The sequence below is a fragment of the Dicentrarchus labrax genome, unplaced genomic scaffold (assembly GCF_905237075.1).
Source record: "Dicentrarchus labrax unplaced genomic scaffold, dlabrax2021, whole genome shotgun sequence".
Lineage (NCBI taxonomy): Eukaryota > Metazoa > Chordata > Actinopteri > Moronidae > Dicentrarchus > Dicentrarchus labrax.
The window spans coordinates 30115056-30135327 of NW_026136718.1; the positions used below are offsets into that span (position 1 = coordinate 30115056).

Sequence of the window (20272 nt, forward strand, 5' to 3'; positions counted from 1 at the left end):
TAGACTCCATAAGGAAGGACCTGGACAGATGGACTCCACTCCCCTTGTCATTGCTTGGTAGAGTTTCTATCATTAAAATGAATATTTTGCCAAGATTATTATACCCCCTACAGATGATCCCTCTACTTTTGTCAGGCAAGGTACTGAAGCTGCTTAATGGCTGGCTGAGTTGATGCATGATTTATTTCAGGGTGCATCCATGCTATCATTTGCACAATTTCAAGAAAAGTATAATCCCCCCAGGCATGACTTTTTCAAATACCTGCAGATTTGGGACTTCATAAACAGGGGAACTACTCTCAATACTGATGCCACTACATCTGCAGTTGAACAATTACTCCTCCTTGGCCCAGCTAAGAAATCCATTACTCACTTTTACAATGTCTTAAGCCAGACTGATGCGATAAATGTACAGGATGTTATGCAGACGTGGCAAGGTGAACTTGGTATAGATATTGAAGGGGATAAATGGACTAAGATATGGACTCAAACTAAGAAAATATCTGTGTGTAACCGTGCCAGATTGCTACAATTTAAGATTGTGCACCGTTTACAAATCTCTCCTAACAAAAGATATAAAATGAACTCTCAACTCTCACCTGCATGTTTAAAATGTAAAATCTCAGTGGGCGACTATACTCATTGTATCTGGTCTTGTCCTAAAATTCAAGCATACTGGATGGATGTTTTTTGCAAGATCTGGAAAATATCTCTCTTTAATCCTGGGTTACCCCAGTCAAGATACTATTGTGGACGCTAACTGTACCAGACTGTATAATATCCTCACATATGCAACAAGGAAGAACATCTTTCTGTCTTGGATAAGTGACAAACCCCCTACTAAATCAAACTGGCATAAGATAATAATGGAATGTTTTCCCCTTGAGTACCTGACCTGTCTGCTTCACTCTTCAGAGGGACAGTTTATGAACATTTGGACTCCATCACTTTTCCAGCTCTACAGTGGCTTCAGTGATTTCGAGTGTTGTCCATGGCTAGCCTTTGGTTCTTTTCCTGTGTCTTACTCAAAACACTGTACTTGCAACCTGGTCATTTTAAACTTCCAGAATTGCAAACTGGGGTGTATTTTTTTTTTTTTCTTTTTTTTGTTTGTTTATTTCCTATTCATTGTACTGGTCGGGTGCATGTGAGATGTAAATGTGTATAGACTGTCTAGACCAATGTTGTACTGAGCGTTGTTGTTGTTTTATCGTTGTGGTTATGTTAATATATATATATAAAAAGCTCAATAAACATATTTGAGAAAAAAGAAATAGCTAAAAGAATAAAATAACTAAAACTCAAAGATTCAGGATGCCGAAACAGTTTTCATTTTGGCTTATTTTGTAGTTACTTGTTCATTTGCTACAGTTTATATGATATTTATATGATGTTTGTCATTGTAACTAGGCTAATCAGAAAGTGAAAGGAGAGGTAAAAAGGTTTTGTTAAGACATTTACTGGTGCTGTAAATGAATCAATACAGCTACTTTAACAACCAATGATCTCTATAAACAGATATTTGCGTATACATGCAGGATTTGTATGCAAGGGGACAATATTTTGCCATCAGAAGTGTTCTGGTTACCGTTTATAGTCCGACCAATCATCCTTGAGCGGGCTTTGGTTCCATGCAGTTAAACAGTCGATGTAGAGAGCAAAAGAGGCCGAACGGATTGGTTGAAATGCAATCTTAAAACCCATCAGCTATCACCTGACAACGTTTTCGCTTTTTATTAGCTTTTTATCTCAATTTACTTGCCTTCATATACAGATATCTGTTAGAGATTAGCTAAAATATGTTGTTCTAGTCATTCTCGCCTATCAAGTTGCTGATTGGACTGCAGAGGAAGTCTTGGATACACTTGCAATCAGAAATATTCAACCCCCCAAAGATTTTAAGGATTTTTCAAAGAGCAAGATTCTGCTTGGGATTACTTCTGTGAGTTGAGTGATACATAAAATCAACACAGAAAATGCAAGATGTAGTATTTGTGTGCAAGAGTTTATTTTTTTAAGATAGCCATGTCACAATTATTCAACCCCTATATACACTGAACAAAATTATAAACACAACACTTTTGTTTTTGCCCCCATTCATCATGAGCTGAACTCAAAGATCTAAGACTTTCTCTATGTACACAAAAGGCCAATTTCTCTCAAATAGTATTCACAAATCTGTCAAAATCTGTGTTAGTGAGCACTTTGCCGAGATAATCCATCCACCTCACAGGTGTGGCATATCAAGATGCTGATCAGACAGCATGGGTATTGCACAGGTGTGCCTTAAGCTGGCCACAATAAAAGGCCACTCGAAAATGTGCAGTTCCATCACACAGCACAATGCCACAGATGTCGCAAGTTTTGAGGGGGCGTGTAATTGGCATGCTGACTGCAGGAATGTCCACCAGAGCTGTTGCCCGTGAATTGAATGTTCATTTCTCTACCATAAGCCGTCTCCAAAGGCGTTTCAGAGAATTTGGCAGTACATCCAGCCGGACTCACAACCGCAGACCACCAGCCCAGGACCTCCACATCCAGCATCTTCACCTCCAAGATCGTCTGAGACCAGCCACCCGCACAGCTGTTGTAACAATCGGTTTGCATAACCAAAAACATGCTACTTAACTGTGTTGCACTGACATTGGCCATGTGTCAAGACTGGAAAAATGCTTACTTACTGTATGAAATTTTCTTCTTCTTGAACAATAGTGGCCAGTTCACACTTTGCACCTTTTGACTAGCTTACTTCAAAATAAAAGTTAACTCGTGTTTCGTCAGTTAAATGCTTTTAATGTGAAGCTGAAGCAGTAGGAAATGTTCAGTTTTTGTTAGCAGTAACTTAATACTGGATTTTTGCCAGGAATTGTCCCAGTACCTTGCAGCAGCAGAGTGTGCACAGGTGACAGCTCTCCAAAAGTGAAACCATTACATCTTGATCACCCGTGGTGGCTGGCTGTTAGTTTAGGAAACACTTGCTTTGATATGCAGCAGCATTTTCTCTGAGCCGAGCAAGGTCCAATCTCAATGAAACATGACATGTTTAATAACAGTCCGGCCCTGAACACGTCTACATGACAATATTCAGATATAGTGAGAGCGCCACCTACTGGCAACAGGAAGTAAGCGATGCGATGTGATTATGATCTGATTTCCACGAAATCTTCATGTTGTGGTCCTCACGTGTTATGACGGCACGCTATGAAGGCATGTTACGACGGCACTTGCCCTGCTTGCAGCTTTAATTCTGATTGCAACTGTATATCCTATATTTCTGGATATCTGCTGGCTACTGGCTGTTGCTCCCAGAGGCAAAATTGTGACCATACAATAGCCAATGTGTTCCAAGATTGGCCAACCAGCATAGGGCTGGGAATTGAGAACCAGTTCCAGTTGAGAAGGAGCGGCTCAGAGGTAAAGTGGGTCATCCACTAATCAGAAGGTTGTTGGTTCAATCCCTGGCTCCTCCGGCTGCATCCTTGAGCAAGATACTGAACCCCATATTCCTGATGCTGGATCATTGGTCTGTGAATATGAATGAGTTCTGATACTTGCCATCACTGAGTGAATGTGTGTGAAAGGGTGAATGTGGCATGTAGTGTAAAAGGGCTTTGAGTGGTCGGAAGACTAGAAAAGCACTATACAAGTACAGCTCCATTTACCGTTTACCATAACCGGTTCCATTAGAATATTTTTCCTCCAGGTTTATCAGTTACTTTTATCGATTCTGACATGTTTTTCTGACAGTCGCACCTTGCAAAACAATGACGTCTACGCTGTTGGAAACTTAAAAGGAGTCATGGCAGAGAGGAAGAAAGGGTCCAAAGCATGGTTGCATTTCACAAAGAAACTCAAAATACTATAACTCTATTTCTGCACTCTGTTCAGACTCAGAATAAAACAGTTGTGTTGATGCCAAGAACTTGTCATGGCCTACTTTTTTACCCATGTATACGATAAAAGCATAGAATCGAAAAAGCATAGGGCAGAACTGATGATGGCATTGAAGATTCAGAACAGATAGAAACACTTTAGGCGTTGTCAAGCTAGCTCATGTGAAGCATTCTGAGGCCTTCATTGGCCAACCCACTGAAGTCAAACCTTTAATATATTTCTGGGATATGGTGACATGTGTCCGCCTGATGCTTCTGCTTCGTACCGCTCTGCTCGCTGATTACATGGATTAAAAATTAACAGCTCAGATTGCAGCCTTGTACAGACTGTGTCCTTTCATGTCACAACATCAATAGGAACTGAACAGTTTGTTGATTCTTTCATGTGGGTAATAAGAGAGGGGGGAGCGGGACAAAGATGGAGCCCAGGAGAGCAAAACACAACAACCCTGAGGTGCATATCAACATTTTATTAAGCTAACAGATTGGTGTGCTACTGCTTGCTAACTGCCTTTTCTACAGCACATACATACAGGCGCTCCCTTCCGCTGCAAACAGACACACACATCCAAACAGATGTGCAGGAAATATAGCTGAGAGAAATAACTGAGTCTGTATGTGCAGGGTTCCAGAGTGCGACCAAATTTTTAAGAGTGCGACTAATAATTTTTCTAGGTCGCACTGGTGCACCTGTCGCTGCCCGGGTGAAAAACATACATTTATTAAGCGCATCATCTCTCTGTGTTCTCCTGTGACCAAACTCACACACAGTCATGGTAGGATCATATCGTGTTCTAAACCAATAAGAGACAGAGCTCGGGCGGGTCTTTGCCTCTGGCTGTGGTCTTGTTCACCACGCTAAGTTGTGTGTGTTTAAAAATTGCGCACGACCTGAGTGCCAGAATAGATCATCATACCATGGCGCCAACTCCAATCGGTACTGTGTAGGCTCTGACTCTGAATGGTGAAAGATGGCAGACCCTGTATCTGGGGTAACCTTAAAGCCTGCTGTCATCAGGATTAGCCTGATAAGTGTTTTCTCACTTAAGACTGTTTTCGCAGGCTGACTAAGACTCCTCATTCTGAGCAAATTGAATTTCAAGTGTAAACTTAGGGGAGTTCTCCTTTAATACTAGCTATCCAGTACAGATCACATGTTGGTCATCTGGTGGAGATGGGGTCATAATGGGAGTTTGTTTAGTAACACAACACAGTGTTTAAGTAGAGCTGCAACAATGAACCAACTGGTTGATAATCACTAACTATTTTGATAGTGGGTTAAGTTCATTTTACCCAACTTCACACCTGGAAGCTGTAAGTTTTTCTCTATTTAATGTTGTTTTACTGTTTATTGTGTAGGTTAGCCTGCTGGACTTGGTATTAAGATGCTGTGCAGCTAACGTGGCTAACACTATAGGCACACAGGCTGGGCTGATGTCGGACTTCCTGTTGTAATACGAGGGACAGTCAGAAGCTGTGTGATCATTAAGCCTTGTGACAAGCTAAAACAAATACCAGGAGTAGTAGGTTGGAGCCTGGTGGTTGTTTTTCATGTTGCTTTTGGTCTAGTCCCTGTCTTGAACTTTCTACGGACGTGCTAACATTACTTCAGCTAGCGCTAGCTTTGTTATTCCAAAGCCATTTTCCGGCTCCGCTCAGGTGTGGGTGGGTGGGTGTGTGTGTGTGTGTGTGTGTGTGTGTGTGTGTGTGTGTGTGTGTCTCTGTCTGTCTGTGAGCTGCTGTATGTAAATGTACCGGAGGTAAAGATAGAGCTACCGTGAGAGAGAAATAGTCAAACTGTGATCAAGCCTCCTTAGAAGCTAACGTTAATAAAATACGGGGAGTGAGTTATGGTGATTATTGTTCATGATGCTTCTTGTGTAACTTTGTACTGACGTGCTAACGTTATCTCAGCTAGCGTTAACTTGATCAAGGTGCACCAGAGTTAACGATAGAGCTACTGTGAGAGAGAAATTCGTTAGTTAGTTAGTTAGATTCATTAGGTTAGTATTATTCTGTAACTTTGATTAGCACCCAGCAGCTGGGGTTGCTCACTAGGTTGTTTTGTGGAGTCAAACCGACGAATAAAGGTTTCCTGATTCATTTATTTAGCGTTACTGAAGTACTGCTATTACTGACGATATAAGTGTAGGTCCAGTGTAACATCCTATACTCATATAATCTCCTATTGTATTATAAACACTGAGGCTCACTGCTGAATGTCTGTTATTGCACCGGGAACTTGTTCCAACATCAGTTACAGTCAGTAAATGTCCTGTGTGTGTATCTGCTGCCATTAGATAGACATTGTGTTGGTAACCTCAGACTGTTTCAACAACACATCACTACAGTTAGCTGCAACAAGGAACCACCAGAGACACTGCTTATTATTTTAGTTTATAACTTAGGTAGGACTACTTTGAGCCACAATGAGCTGTTGTACTTGTATTATATTATACTGTATATTATATTATACTGTACATTATATTATACTGTATATTATATTATACTGTATATTATGTGCTGCCTTACAAGTAACACTGAATCTTCCATGTTTTACAGGTGACCTGATGAAGCTCAGGTGTTCCTGGACCCATCAGAGGACAGAGACAGCTGCAGCATCAGGACAGTCTGGGTATCCAAAGGAAGACTGATGAAGATGAACACTGACTGCAGAGCTCCATTACCAGCTCACACTTCAATATACTAGAAACCATAAACCTTGATGGAGAACATGATCTGCACAGTTTACATAAAAGTTATAGCTTTGTTACTTCCAACATGTGTAACTGGAATATGACTGAAATATAAATAAAGTGTTTTACTTTTAAGAAGAGTTTTGGTCATTTTTAAATTCAGTAATAAGTGTGGTTTTATATAAATAACATGTTATTTCACAGAGGTTTTATGAAGATTTCCTGGATGTACAAGAGTTGAAAACCTGGTTCGTGTAACATCTATCAATATGAAAATGTGGAACTTAAACCTGTATTAATGACTGTAAGCTACACAATACATTACTGTCTCACATTCAAACTTTACTATATTGGAAGATAAATGACATCATAATATATAAAATAAATGATGCAGTATTCAGTATATATATTTTGAAAGGGGTTAAAACATAATTGCAACTTTTACAAATATCTGAAGGTTAACTTTGGTAATAATTGTCTGACAAATGCTACAAGTTAAAATATAAAACTTACTATGAAATATGAATTCAGTACAAGTTTCCATGGTCTCAGTGAACTAATGTGTATAAAGAATATAACAGATGGGAGGTTACAGTAATCATTATACTATTACTCTGATTACTTTGGTACATTTACTGGCTGTTTCTTCACTAGAAACAACTGCTTGACTAATGTTTCAGTCGTCTGTTTCATATGGTAACATCCCCACATCCGGGTAATTACGGTTTACATTATATACTATGCTACATGCACATGCTAACACGTTTCCTCTTTAGCTCCTCACAACAAATATGTTTAACTTCACTGGGCTGTGTAGACTGTAGGTCACTGCTGTACCGGTAAGAAGACAAGCGTACAACACAGTGTTGGTTTTGATAGTTAAGGTATAAACACTAACATTATGTATATGTAGTTAATATAGCAGTATTTACCTGAGGAAAACGTCACAGAAAGCTGTAATCCTGATTGTTGATGTTGTTCATTTCTCCGTGATTTCAGGTCAGACTCCCGCTCTAACATGTCCGCTGGTGAAGTTTTTGGTTTAGAAGCAGTTATTGAATTAATATTGACGGTAGAAATGCAGATAAACTCAGTAACAGTGAGGAGCTACCTGCCAAAACACCGGCAACACTGAGGGGGAAGTGGGAGGGCCAGAGCGTCAGCCGCATCATAATGCTGACCAATCAGAGCAGACTGCGCTTTTCGGGAGTGGGGGCTTAAAGAGACAGGCACTAAAACGGAGCGTTTCAGACAGAGGCTGAAAAGAGGTGCTCAGCTATAGGCAGTACGAGAAAAAGAATGTGTTTTTTGAACATTAAAACATCTAAACCTATTGTAGGAGAGCCACAAAATACAATTATGAACCTGAAAAGGGGCATAATATGTCTCCTTTAAAGACATCACCTAGGACCCTGAGAAAATGGGACTGATGTTTGTCATTATTTTCTGACAAGCGCACAGCACAGTCATGTTAAATACCTGGCCTCTTTATGTCTCCGGGCAGGAGACAACACTGTATGTGACAGATACGACAGCAGCAATATGAATATTTCAGCCACGTGCTGCTGGCACAACACATAAACTCAGTGCCTCACCCTACTGCTGGGATCAGGTGTCAATCTGGCTGACAGACGTGTAGATGGGTGCAGTGTGGAGCCGCCATGTGTGGACTGATGTATGTCAACATTTTTCAGGATGGTTTCACGTTCAGCACTCATCATGATTTAATTACAAACAGTGCAATTGTATTAAAAACTACCACAAGGGCAAAATATTCGCACTGCCTTATTCAACAATCATGCTGGGGAAAAAAATCACAGAAGTGTACAGGAATCTCCGCTCATAGTAGCTCAACAGACTGAAATTGCAAAGCCACCAGAACACATGCTGAGATTGGACAGCAGATGCAATCAGACATACGTTAACCTACACAATCTATTTATATTCATGTAAGTTCAACTCAAGTGCAAACTCACTAAAGTAGTTGGAAAATGACATTATTGACTGAGAACCAGAAACAAAGTTTGAGTAAAAGTGGAGACCATAAAACTATTTATTTTCAAATTTTTGCAAACTAAAGATGCAAGTAAGTGTACTGGAATAAGAGTTGTGAGGTTTCTTGCATGATTTTGCTGTTAGAACATATATATATATTTTCACTATTATACAACCAAAATTCCATCATGATGATCTCAAAGTATTAGGGCTGCAGCTATCGAATATTTTCGAGTATTCTATCGAATATTCCATCGATTAATCGAGTAATCGGATAAAACATACTTTTGCTGAATTAAAGCCCAATTTTAAACATACAATAGAAAACAAGACGGATCACTTAATAATAAAAACAGTTTGTTTCCTATTTAAGAAAAATTTGCATTTATTTATTATTATACATATTATGTAAAGTAGTAAATCGTTTTCCAATATAAAGAGTAAAATTACTTACATTCAAATTCACTTCATTTCCTGAGACATAAAATTAAATAAAATCAATAAAATTGTTTCCCACTTATTTTTTCTAAGTATCAAAAATAAAATAAAAATGTCCAAATGTACACACACCACGATGTTGTCCTTAATTTTAATTTAAAATGATCCCACACCTTCGACATCTTCTGTCTCTTCCAGTTACCACATTGTAAAAGTAATTAGTTACTCAGCAAAGTAACTGACGTTATTTTTTATGTCCTATAACGCTATTACATTCTATAACAAATTCTATAACGTAAAATATGTTTGTAATAACTGAATGAAGAATAAAAACACTATATACAGTATTTCAGAACATTTGGTATTTATTTGAACTCAACAGATTGCAGCCGGCCATATGCATAGAAATAATGGACAGGGGTAGCATGTTGTCAACAACATACCTTGCAATCAGTGTGTTCAGCTCGGCCCTAGTCGCCACCTGTTACTGACCCGAAAAATCAAGCTTTGCTTGTTTTAACGGAGTGGATCCGTCTCCTTCACTGGAGCTCACGCTAGCTGCATCTGGGCTTGAGGTTGGGTTAGCAGCAGCAACAAGTGGCTTGTTAGCATGTGTTGCTGTGCGGTGCTTCATAAGATTTGAGTTGCTTGAGGCAGACGTGGATAAAGTCTTTTTTCCTGGGCACAGTGCATGTTACATAAACATTCTTGCCTTTAACTTCAGTAAGCGAGAAGTAGTGTCGGTACTTCCAGTTTGATATCGCTACCTTTGAATTTCGCTGGCTCGTCGCCATTGTCTCTGTCTTGTGTTTATAGTAGTTAGAGCGTACAGTGAGACAGCGTGTAGTGAGACAGCGTGAGCAGGGCATCCGCCCACCCAGCCAATCATCATCACCACCCTGCCTCCCGGCAGCTGATGTGTGTCTGTCAGAAAGCCTGACACCGCTGCGCTTCATTCAACCAGCGTAGCAACGCGCCACTTTACATTCTCAGTAACGGTAACGGCGTTGCAACGATGGGAAAAGTAATGAGATTACCCTGTTACTGAAAAAATAACGCCGTTAGTAACACCGTTGCACATTGTGTCACACTAAAAAGAATTTGTGCGAAACGTGAGTTTTGAATTTAATTAAATGAGGCTTCGAGGCAGAGGAAATTCCTCGATCATTTTTTGTAATCGAGTTACTCGAGGTACTCGAGGAATCGTTGCAGCCCTACAAAGTATCATTTTAAAGTTTTGAGTACTAGTCCTGATACAATACCTGAGTCTTGGTATGCAACACACTTTTCTGCATACCTTAAATATTTACAAAAGAAGCCAAAGTTCTCCAACTTAAATTTTGTCTCCCTGACACCTAGAAATGATTACATTAATATAAAACTACTGGGTGGATTGGAAACTGAGCAATCAGGCACTACAGACAGAGAAAGGAGGCTGCATCAGAGGCAAAGTAGCACATTTTAAAACAATTTTATATGATTGGTCATTTAAAAAATAACGATCCAGATAATCGGAAAAATGCTGAATATCAGATCCAATAATTGGTCTGACCTTAATTTTTAAGACTCTTAGATCAATTATTTATTTTGTCTATCAAGCTCACAAAATAGTGAACAATTGCCAACACAAGTGCTGAGAGCCCAAGGTCAGCTTACAGTGATGTTAGGGGTGTCCGATAATATCGGAGGGCCGATATTCACTAAAAGATGTAATATCGGGAATTATCGGTATCGGGTTTTTATAACCGATGTCTGTAGGCTTCAGCATTTCCGAGCCTGCATGAACGCAGCATGGGACGTTTACCGGCGTGCTAGATAATGTATAACAACTACTACTACACGCTAGACTGGTTGGTTGCTAACCGTGGCTAACAAGCAAACAATTTAAAGCTGAATGATTTTAATATTAACACAACTCAATGCACCTTAAACATTTTACCCTGCTATGAGCTGTTCCTTAACCAAACTAACAATTGGCTTAGAATTTACATTAGCACTCCTTCAGGTGCATAATACAGTTAAACACATTAACCAAAGCTAGCGCTTAGCTAGCGGTTAGCGCGTAGCTAGCGATTAGCGTCAGCGCTCTTTTCAGTATTAATACAATGAAAGTTGAAGTTGTTCTCTTATTTTGCACAGACAGTGTTTACATTTGGAAAGCCATGTTGCATTTATGTATGCGTCCAGTGTAGGGTGGCCATTCGTCCGGCTTTAGGCCGGACAGTCCGGCTTTTAAATGCCCTGTCCGGCTGCAGACGCCTTTTGACACATTACCTCGTTAGTTTAATACTTATTGGCTTAAAATGTGTGTCAAAATAACTAATTTCATTGGTTACATTTTCGTGTGGTGACCTATCAACACATGGCTCATTTAAATATTCAAATGAGCCATGTGTGATCACTGCAGTTGCTACCACCAGGCTGTCAATCAAACTCTCAGACAGAGAACGTAAGGTGAGCTAATGTCGGTTGTTGGACTGAAATTCTGAAAATGCTCATACTCATATGTAAAGGCAAATCCTATACATCTGAAACAGAAGGTGCTGTATTTTGTTTACCCTTTATCTATCCAGATAAAAACATTAAGAACAGTTTCTGTATGATGTTTATTAGACCTATGTAATCTGAATTGGAAGAGCACGTTGTCATGAGCTGTATCTTGTATATTTATTATTAGCTATGTGGTATGTGTATGCACCTTTATGTAATCTGGTGGAAAAACATATTAAAATTTAAAACCGGATCATACCAAACAAATATCTGCTTACGTATCCCGGTGTATGCAAAGTGTCCTCCTTTTTGATGTGAAGGAAATGGCCACCCTACCAGTGGGGCATCACAATAAAATGAGGCATAATGTGTTAATTCCACAATAGGAGATATGTTATGTTGTTACCTAACAGTTTTGGTGTAAAAAGCCTGCATATATCGGTATCAGGTGATATCGGTATCGGAAATTGAGAGTTGGACAATATCGGAATATTGGCTATCGGCAGAAAAGCCAATATCGAGCATCCCTAAGTGATGTAAAGCAGAGAAAGGCAGCACATCCTCACACTGGTGAATTGATAAATCAATATATGACTTTAACCAATAACCCACTACCAAAATTGTTGATTTCTAACCACTGACTGGCTGATTCACTCAACAATCTTTTCAACACTTTTTATTAGGTTAAGTCCTTAACCTTGACCTCTAACCTCAGCCACCACCGGTCAATACATCAATGTAAATACACACAATCACTCAGCCTCAACCCAGAGCATGGTCATAGACTGACTGAGCTCACAATGCTGCTCCTTCTCTGGAGTGCAACCAGTATACTGTAACCTCATGGAAAACTGATACTGCGGCCTGAAGCAGCAGACTCTGCTGTTATGCTTTCCTCCTTGATTGTGCAAAATACATAAATTGTCAAAATTTTGCCATCAAAATCGCTGCTTATCCAAGTTGTCACTACATCGCGACCCACGTCTGCAACAATGACCAAATGCTGTGTCATCAGTCAGCCTGTGATCTGTGTGATGGGACTCATGCAGGGATTTGTATAAGGCTTCACAGGCCACAGGGCAGACCTGCAGGAGTGATTTACATGAGGCCAAATGACCCCTGCAACACAAATTTAACAGCCATTAATTATTAACTCGGCCTTATGAGCTTGCTTGCTGCTGGAAGAGAAACTGCCATTGTCTGTATCCAAGATGCGGCCCACACCCTCACTTTAAAAGCAATAAACTTAATAAAAAATTTACATTTCTTCCATCTGCTCTGTGCAGATACAGAACACGCAGTTGGGCAGGCTACATTTACTTTCATTAGTGACTTTCCCTCCGCTGTAATGCCGAATTCAATTCAAATTCTGGCTGTTTTAATTGTTTCCTGGAGCGTTGTTTGGCATCATTAACATTGAATTAGGGCTGCAACTAAGGATCATTCTAAGTATGGATTAATCTGTTGATCATTTTCTCTAGTGCTATATTGTGATTATTTTGAAAGATATTGCGATTAGTGGGAATAATCATTTTTGCATCACATATTTAATTTTCACTGAAATAACTTTTTGGGGTCTTTATCAAACACACAGAACAAGATTTTGAAGTCAGGTCATCTCTGCTGCACTACAGTACTTTATTATAATGCCGTCTGTCACATTTTACCTTTCTCAAACTAATTGCAGCTTCTTCCATTTGAATATTGAATTTGGCGCTAATGCAATTTCAGTATTTCTTTTTGTAAAGCCCTAATTCTCTCTGTTAATTAATTAGATGTTTGGTGCATAAAATGTCCAAAAATTGTGAAAAATGTTGATCGGTGTTTAAGGTGACATCCTCCAGTATTTTGTTTTGTCCACAACCAAAGAATATTCAGTTTACTGTCAAAGAAACCAGAAAATATTCACACCTGAGAAGATTAAATAAGATTGTCTAGACATTGTCTTTCTTGAAAGATGACTCAAAAAGATGATCAAAACACTTGCTAAATGAACTAATCCATTAATCAACTAATCCTTGCAGCTCTATCTCGAAGACGATCCAATAAACAAAGTAACTTTTAATGTAGCACCAATCGGAATGTTTGTTCACCACCTCTCTTGACTATTGTAACAGTCAGAGCAGCTCTGAAAATGGACATTTTACAGCACTGAATTCACTCATTGACAGATTCTGTTTCCATCAGGGAGCTACTGATTCACACATGGCTGTTAAGCTATGCGTTATGAATTACGTTGATTTGCCAGTAAGCAAGCTCATATGAAATTAAAAGATGTGTCAGAGAATTTGGTGCTGCGTTTCCTCTACAGTCACTCGTTATAGGGCACAGACTGGGTACCCGGGGTATATCTGCATCCTGACAACTACAGCACTATATAAAATGGTGTTGGAAAGGTTAACAGGATGGTGCCACACTTCTCCATTTCCACTGCCTCCTCTCATGGGAGGCGCCTCCATCCATGATGAGGATCAAGGGATGCTGCGAGGAAGGATTTGGATAACCTGACTAGCCAAGCATCAACCCACGCTGATAACGGGTTCATAGGTGGGTTTCCTGCTAGCATCCAGCTAGGAGAGCAGGTTAGCTGCATTCCAGCAAAGGGACGGCAATTTAGACCGACAGGTGCAACAGCATCATCATCATCATCATCATCATCATCCAGCCGCACACAGCCTCCTCCTACCGCTGCTTCCACCTTCACAAGTACGCAGAGAAACATGTCCCAGCCACCAACCGACAACCCAGAGAGAGGGCACAGAACAAGCCTGAATTCATGTGTGTGTTTTTCCATCATGACAATTGTTCATTCGTGTGAGCGGATAAGTGGCGGAGCTAGCTAACAGCCGCTCCAGCACGGCGCCCGAACGAACCGCTGTTAGCCTCGTCGCTGGGCTGGCTGCCTCCCTCCGCTCCGGGGCGAGCCGTCGAATAAAACAGCGAGCAGGGAAAGAAAACACAGCGTGTGTGCTGGACTCACCTTTCTGCCATTTTCCCCACACTTCTTAAAATCCGTTTAGAATAAATCCTACAGCGTCTCCCATGTTGCCGAAATTGCGGTGGCCGCAGTCAACGAGTCACTCCTTCTGAGCCAGCGTCAAGGTACCGCCAATAAGCAACACCTCTTCCGCTCGCAGCCTTCATAATAAGAGTTGCTCAAAAACGTAGCACACACTTTGGAATTGACCACAGAAAATAAAAATAAGATACTGGTTTAATGGCATGCATTCATTGTCATATAGATATACAGGATTGACTGGATTAATTATGAAAGACTTAAGGCTCTCACAAAATAACAAATCAGCACCCTGAAAACACAAATTTTCCTGTTTGTATTTAAGGTCCTGTGTGTAACATTTAGCATGTTCCTCAGCCACTGTAGTTTGTCCTTCGCACTTGGAAGGGGAGGGTGAAGCAAGGGAGTTGCAAGCTGCAACTATATCACTAAATCCTAAACACTGGAAGTAAGTAAGTAAGTAAGTAAGAAAACACAACCTGTCAAAAATCACCTTGGGACACAGCTACATACATTGTTATACATTAAATGAAAAGCATTTCATCCTTTCAGCATCCTTTTATAAAAACATAAAATTTCTTGATGCTAGCCTTCTTAATTTGATGTCATCTGTTCACTGAAATCATTTCACATATATTCAGGGCATTCTCAAAAGCTGCTATGATAAGGTCACCATACTGAGTGTGTTCTATTACCCACAAGGCAATGTCACTGCAAGATGTTCTCTAACAGCACCACAGCTATCAGAGGGTAAAGGGTCAGTGAGGAGGAGTTACCACTAAAATATTCTGCTTTTTATTGCCAATTGCCAACAAACATAAAAATACAATCAGGCCTACCAAAGCCACAAGTGTTCACGTTGGCTACTTTATTCTGAAGTTAACAGTCAATAACTTCCGGTATTAATCTTGCTTATTTTAATGAACTTGACGCAAAAGGGAACGGGCATTGCTCGTATCAAGTGGTGATGCATTCAAGTTAAATGAAAAGGACTGCATGTATTAGTGATATTTGTTAGTAACACTGCTCACCACACATTTCAGGCGCTGCATTTGTATCCCTTCTTCAGGGTTTAGGGGATGGCAGCCGGTCCCAGCATGCTCTAGGACACCCTGGACAAGTCTCCAAATGCATCACAGCACTACCACAGGAACCCAGACACTCCCATTCACAGCCTACCTGAGGACATCCACCAATGAACCCATGAAAGCAAAACAGACAGCTCCATGTGTGAACTCTGACCCTGGAAGGAAATACAACTACCATAGGAAATTATATTTTCATTTAATTTCAAAGAAACCCAATAAAGTTGAAGATCCCTGAAGACATGTATTAAGACAAATAATCTCCATGGAACAATAATGTGTGTCTGATGTGTTTTTCCCACAAAAATAGTTTCATTTCTACATTAAAATCCTTAAAAAGTCATCCACTCCTACCTCATTAAAAATTCCAGAATCGATGAATGTGCAAATGTTATTCATTTCTAAAGTTTTCCTGCTGAAACAGAAATCTTTCCACTTTCAGCAGATGAATGTGAAAACATCCTTCTAGAGTCAAACTCTGCACAGACATCATTCAAACAGCACGCTGTTGCCCCAATGTTCACAAAAACGCAGCAAAAGTGCCCTCCTCGATGCCCCTGTGGTAGATGAAACATGATAAAGGGCTCTCTAGAGTGGCCTTCCTAAGCTGTTTCACCTTAAATCCAACAAAAATGTATAGTTTATGTTTGTATAGTTAATACTGGAGAGAGACACTTCAACTTGATTTCAGAGTAATGGCAGATAAGTTCAGCTGGCCTCCATCAGAACTTAAACATGTCCAGAGACAGGAAACATCACTGCACCCATCTCACCCTGGACACAACCTGTTCCACCTTCTCCCCTCTGGTAGGCGCTACAGAGCACTGTACACCAAAACAAACAGACACAGGAACAGTTTTTACCCACAGGCCATCACTATATTATATATACTGCATATACTGTCATGTCCACCTACCTCATGTACATAAAAAACCTGCACAAACATATTTATCCCAACCTTTGCGCCCTGCACCACTGTACTATTGTCTACTGTCTACAATTGTTACTGTGGTTGTTTATGTTGACATATACGTATATATGTATCTCTCTCTCTTATATATATATAGAGATACATATATATGTATCTCTCTCTCTATATATATATAGAGATACATATATATGTATCTGTCATTCTGATTCTGAAGTTGCAACAAACACCTCTGGATGAACTGATGTAATCTATGTATTCTTCTCATATCGACTCCAGGTCCGACGAACAACTACTCAGTCTGGTTTACACGCCCGCCGATAGGGGGGAAACGGGTCTGTTGTCCCGGGCCCACGGTAGGGGGGGGAAACTGGGCCCTCATTAAATTATGGAATAATTAAAAAAAATATTTAAAATAGGCTTCTTTGTGGTAAAAAATATGTAATATTTGAGTTACATAAAAGCTTTTTATTTGTTTTCTTCCTAATTGTCCTTGAAATAGTGGTCAAGAACCCCCCCACCCCAACACAAAAATGGTTTGGCCACTGATCAAAGTTTGATGTTGTGGTTGATTTGAAGTTCACTAGCTCAAAATGTCCGGACAGCACGAGTCCGGTGCTCAGAAAAGGAAAGAAAAGAGAAGAGAAGAAGAAAATAAAGAGGCCTTAGAGATTTTCTAAACAAATATTTTAAAAAAGATGGTGACGGTGAGGCTGGAACTGGTAAAGTCAACGTAGAGCAAGGTAAGAAACAGCGCAGCCAACGTTTAGCAGCCCTGTAACGTAAGCTAACAGTTAACGTCCATCAGCTTAAAGACTGACACAACACGTTATCTGACAGAAACTGCTGAGTTTGGTAGCTCCGTCAGAGAGAGAGAGAGAGACAGCTGCAGGCAGGTGACAGAGAGAGTGAATGCCCCGCAACGGAGGGACAGAGTCAGGCTACCGGTGAGAGAGAGTGAGAGAGAGAGAGAGAGAGACTGAGACTTAATTTCAGCGATCCTCCATTATGGCCAACTAGAATGACCGACTCTGATAGAGTGAACCTCGTACGTGTGATGGCAAAACGAACGCCTTTCTCAGAGAGGGCAAAGGAATTGCCAGCAGATGCAGAGGGCAGGAAACCCCCAAACTATTTGACATATTCCACATCCCACAATGGAAGGGGAAAAAATGGGCTCAGAGGCTCAAAAAAAGCCTTATTTTGCCTCCCATGCTTGCTGTTCTCCTTTGAAGTAGAGGAAAAGTCAACTGGTGCTCTAAATTCCACAGATGGGATGAAAATATCGACTATAAATGAAACATTGTTATTGGAAGGAGAGGAACAGGAGTGGAAGAGCAAGGGAAAAGGAGAGATCTGGGCGCAGGGGGGCCCATCTAAGATTATCTGGTCCCGGGCCCAGGCAAGACTGTCAGCTGGCCTGCTGGTTATATACCAGCTGTGAGTGGCTTTCTGCCCAGCACATAAGGCCTATACATAACACAACCCATAGAGGGCGCACAAATAAATGCATGGGCCTGATACAAGCATACATGTCACAGAAAAGTGTAACAGTTAAGCATAATGACAATGAATGATTACATTTTTATTTCAAATATTTTTTATTGAGCTGCAGAACGTTATACATACGGTATATAATTGTGTCATTCTCCATATAAAAGAATTATAAAAATATATTCATAGACGTAAGATGGATGAAATAAAAGATACAGGATTGCATTTTTAAAATTGAACAATACCGAACACAAACTATAAAGAAAAGGAAAATAATTATTTAAATAAAAAGTAAAGGTTAAATAAATGCACTCAAAAAACTGATCCAAGCCCTTCTTTGATGTGACACATTAAACTGTTGTTTGATTTGCTGAAACAAATCTATTAAACACTAAACAGATGTAAATTGAATTGTGGTAACGTAATAATTTCACCTTGACATTCATGAACTCAGAACAAATGAGTTTCATTTGAATTGGGACCGCCGCAGCGCGCTCTCAGCCTCCGTTCCTCCCGCTCCTTTTTCACTGACAACTTCTGCCAACGCTGCTGCGGGGTTTTACTTTACAGAGCCACGGAAAGCTGCTGTAATTCCACTCCTTGGTGAGTACTCCATTTTGTTATATTTTAAAAAGCATGCTGTGAAAAGACCGACGAGTTCTACCGTCAGTGAAGTCGGACATGGGCTAGCGGGCTAACTAGCTAAGATACATGAGGGAGAATTAAGTTTGACTAAGTGTCTGTGGTTACTCTGACAGTGCAGTTAATGGTAAAAAAATGTTCAGGGTCGGTCTGAACTGGTCAAAACATGCCTTAGCTTTTCTGCCTGAAACATATAGCTAGGCTCTGAGGCAGTTTTTCTGTGTGTTTTGACACAAGTCAGTGACTGTCATCAATATGTTGATGAGTTCCATGTTGATGTTTTATATCTATATATCTCTCTCTCTCCCTCTCTCTCTCTCTCTATAGATATATAGATATAGATATTTGTATGAGGTTTTATTTGTTTTAAATAAAAACATATGAACCAGATTTTGTGTTATGTGTCTCTGAATAATATTTTTTAGACCAGCTATATTAGTTTAAGTTGTACAAAGGTAAATCAGTTTAGGCCAGTTAATGTACTTATTTTATTTTGGCTGTATTTGATAAAGATGAGTTTGACCAACTCAATTAAATCATATTAAAAGGAGGTACTTAGTTCGAGTTGGGGCTACATACATTTAGTACATACAAAATGAGAGATAAATCTAAGAACAGGAGCATAACTCAGATAAGGCACAATGAACGTTAAGTTGGAAAGATATATTTCCAATTTCTTGTACTTGGCCCCAAAAACCCCTTTACCTCAACGGTGAAAAAAAAACAACCAGTAACCAGTAAAATTATTATCCTTATTGTTATTATTATTATTGATATAATTGAGTTTAATGCATTAAGCACTGTGTTACATTTTGCTTGTTTGAAAAGTGCTATATGAAAAAGTCTGATTGATTGAGTTTGAATGGAGAAAAAAAGGAAAACAAAAGAAAGATACATGAGCAAAAGATTTGCAATGAAGCAACAATAAAGTTGTTTTCAGGGATTTTATTACCTTTAATTGATACTGACTGAACAGGGCTTCACTGTTCCCTTGTGCTGTGAGGTTCTGTTTAAAGTTTTTATTGAGTTTTTTCACAGAAATAAATGAAATGCTGAGATACAGGTCTACTGTACTGGCCTTGCAACCCCCCATGAATCTTTGGCAATGCCTACTGGGAGTTCCGACCCCCAGGTTGGGAACCAGTGCCCTTCAGAATAGTCAGATTACTAAAGCAACTATTAAATTTCATTGCAAATGAAAGTGTGAAGCAATGCCTTCCCTGTGATTGTCATTGATACTTTTTTCAATGTTTGTCACAATGTGTAGTTACACCCTAGTCAAGGCCATGGCTGCATATAGTTCCGTTTGCATAATAAGCTTCTGAGCAATAAGTACTGTATGCATAATATTCATGCTAAAAAAATGCTCCAATTAACTGCAGCATGAGTACTGACAGGAACTAGGAAAAGAGATCACATCTCTCCTGTACTAGCTTCTCTGCACTGGCTCCCTGTAAAATGTAGAATAGAATTTAAAATCCTCCTCCTCACCTATAAAGCTCTTCATGGTCAGGCCCCTTCATATCTTAAAGAGCTCATAGTACCCTATTACCCCTCTAGAACACGTTCCTCTTTGATAAAGCTTATAGTTAGGG

General features: G+C 39.8%; 1 protein-coding gene and 1 long non-coding RNA gene across 4 annotated transcripts in view; one reads left to right on the forward strand and one right to left on the reverse strand.

The window, feature by feature from the left end:
- arhgap39 (Rho GTPase activating protein 39) overlaps positions 1-14644 on the reverse strand; it is a 120459-nt gene extending 105815 nt beyond the window's left edge. For all 3 annotated transcript variants that reach the window (XM_051377774.1, XM_051377776.1, XM_051377775.1), the window contains exon 1: positions 14493-14644. In XM_051377774.1, coding sequence (XP_051233734.1) covers positions 14493-14503 — 11 coding nt within the window. In that variant the 5' untranslated portion in view covers positions 14504-14644. The remainder of the gene's footprint in view (positions 1-14492) is intronic.
- LOC127350850 (uncharacterized) lies at positions 5131-6727 on the forward strand. Its single transcript, XR_007880661.1, has 2 exons — positions 5131-5207; positions 6456-6727. It is a non-coding gene; the product is annotated as an uncharacterized LOC127350850 (long non-coding RNA).
- Positions 14645-20272: the final 5628 nt, after the last annotated feature.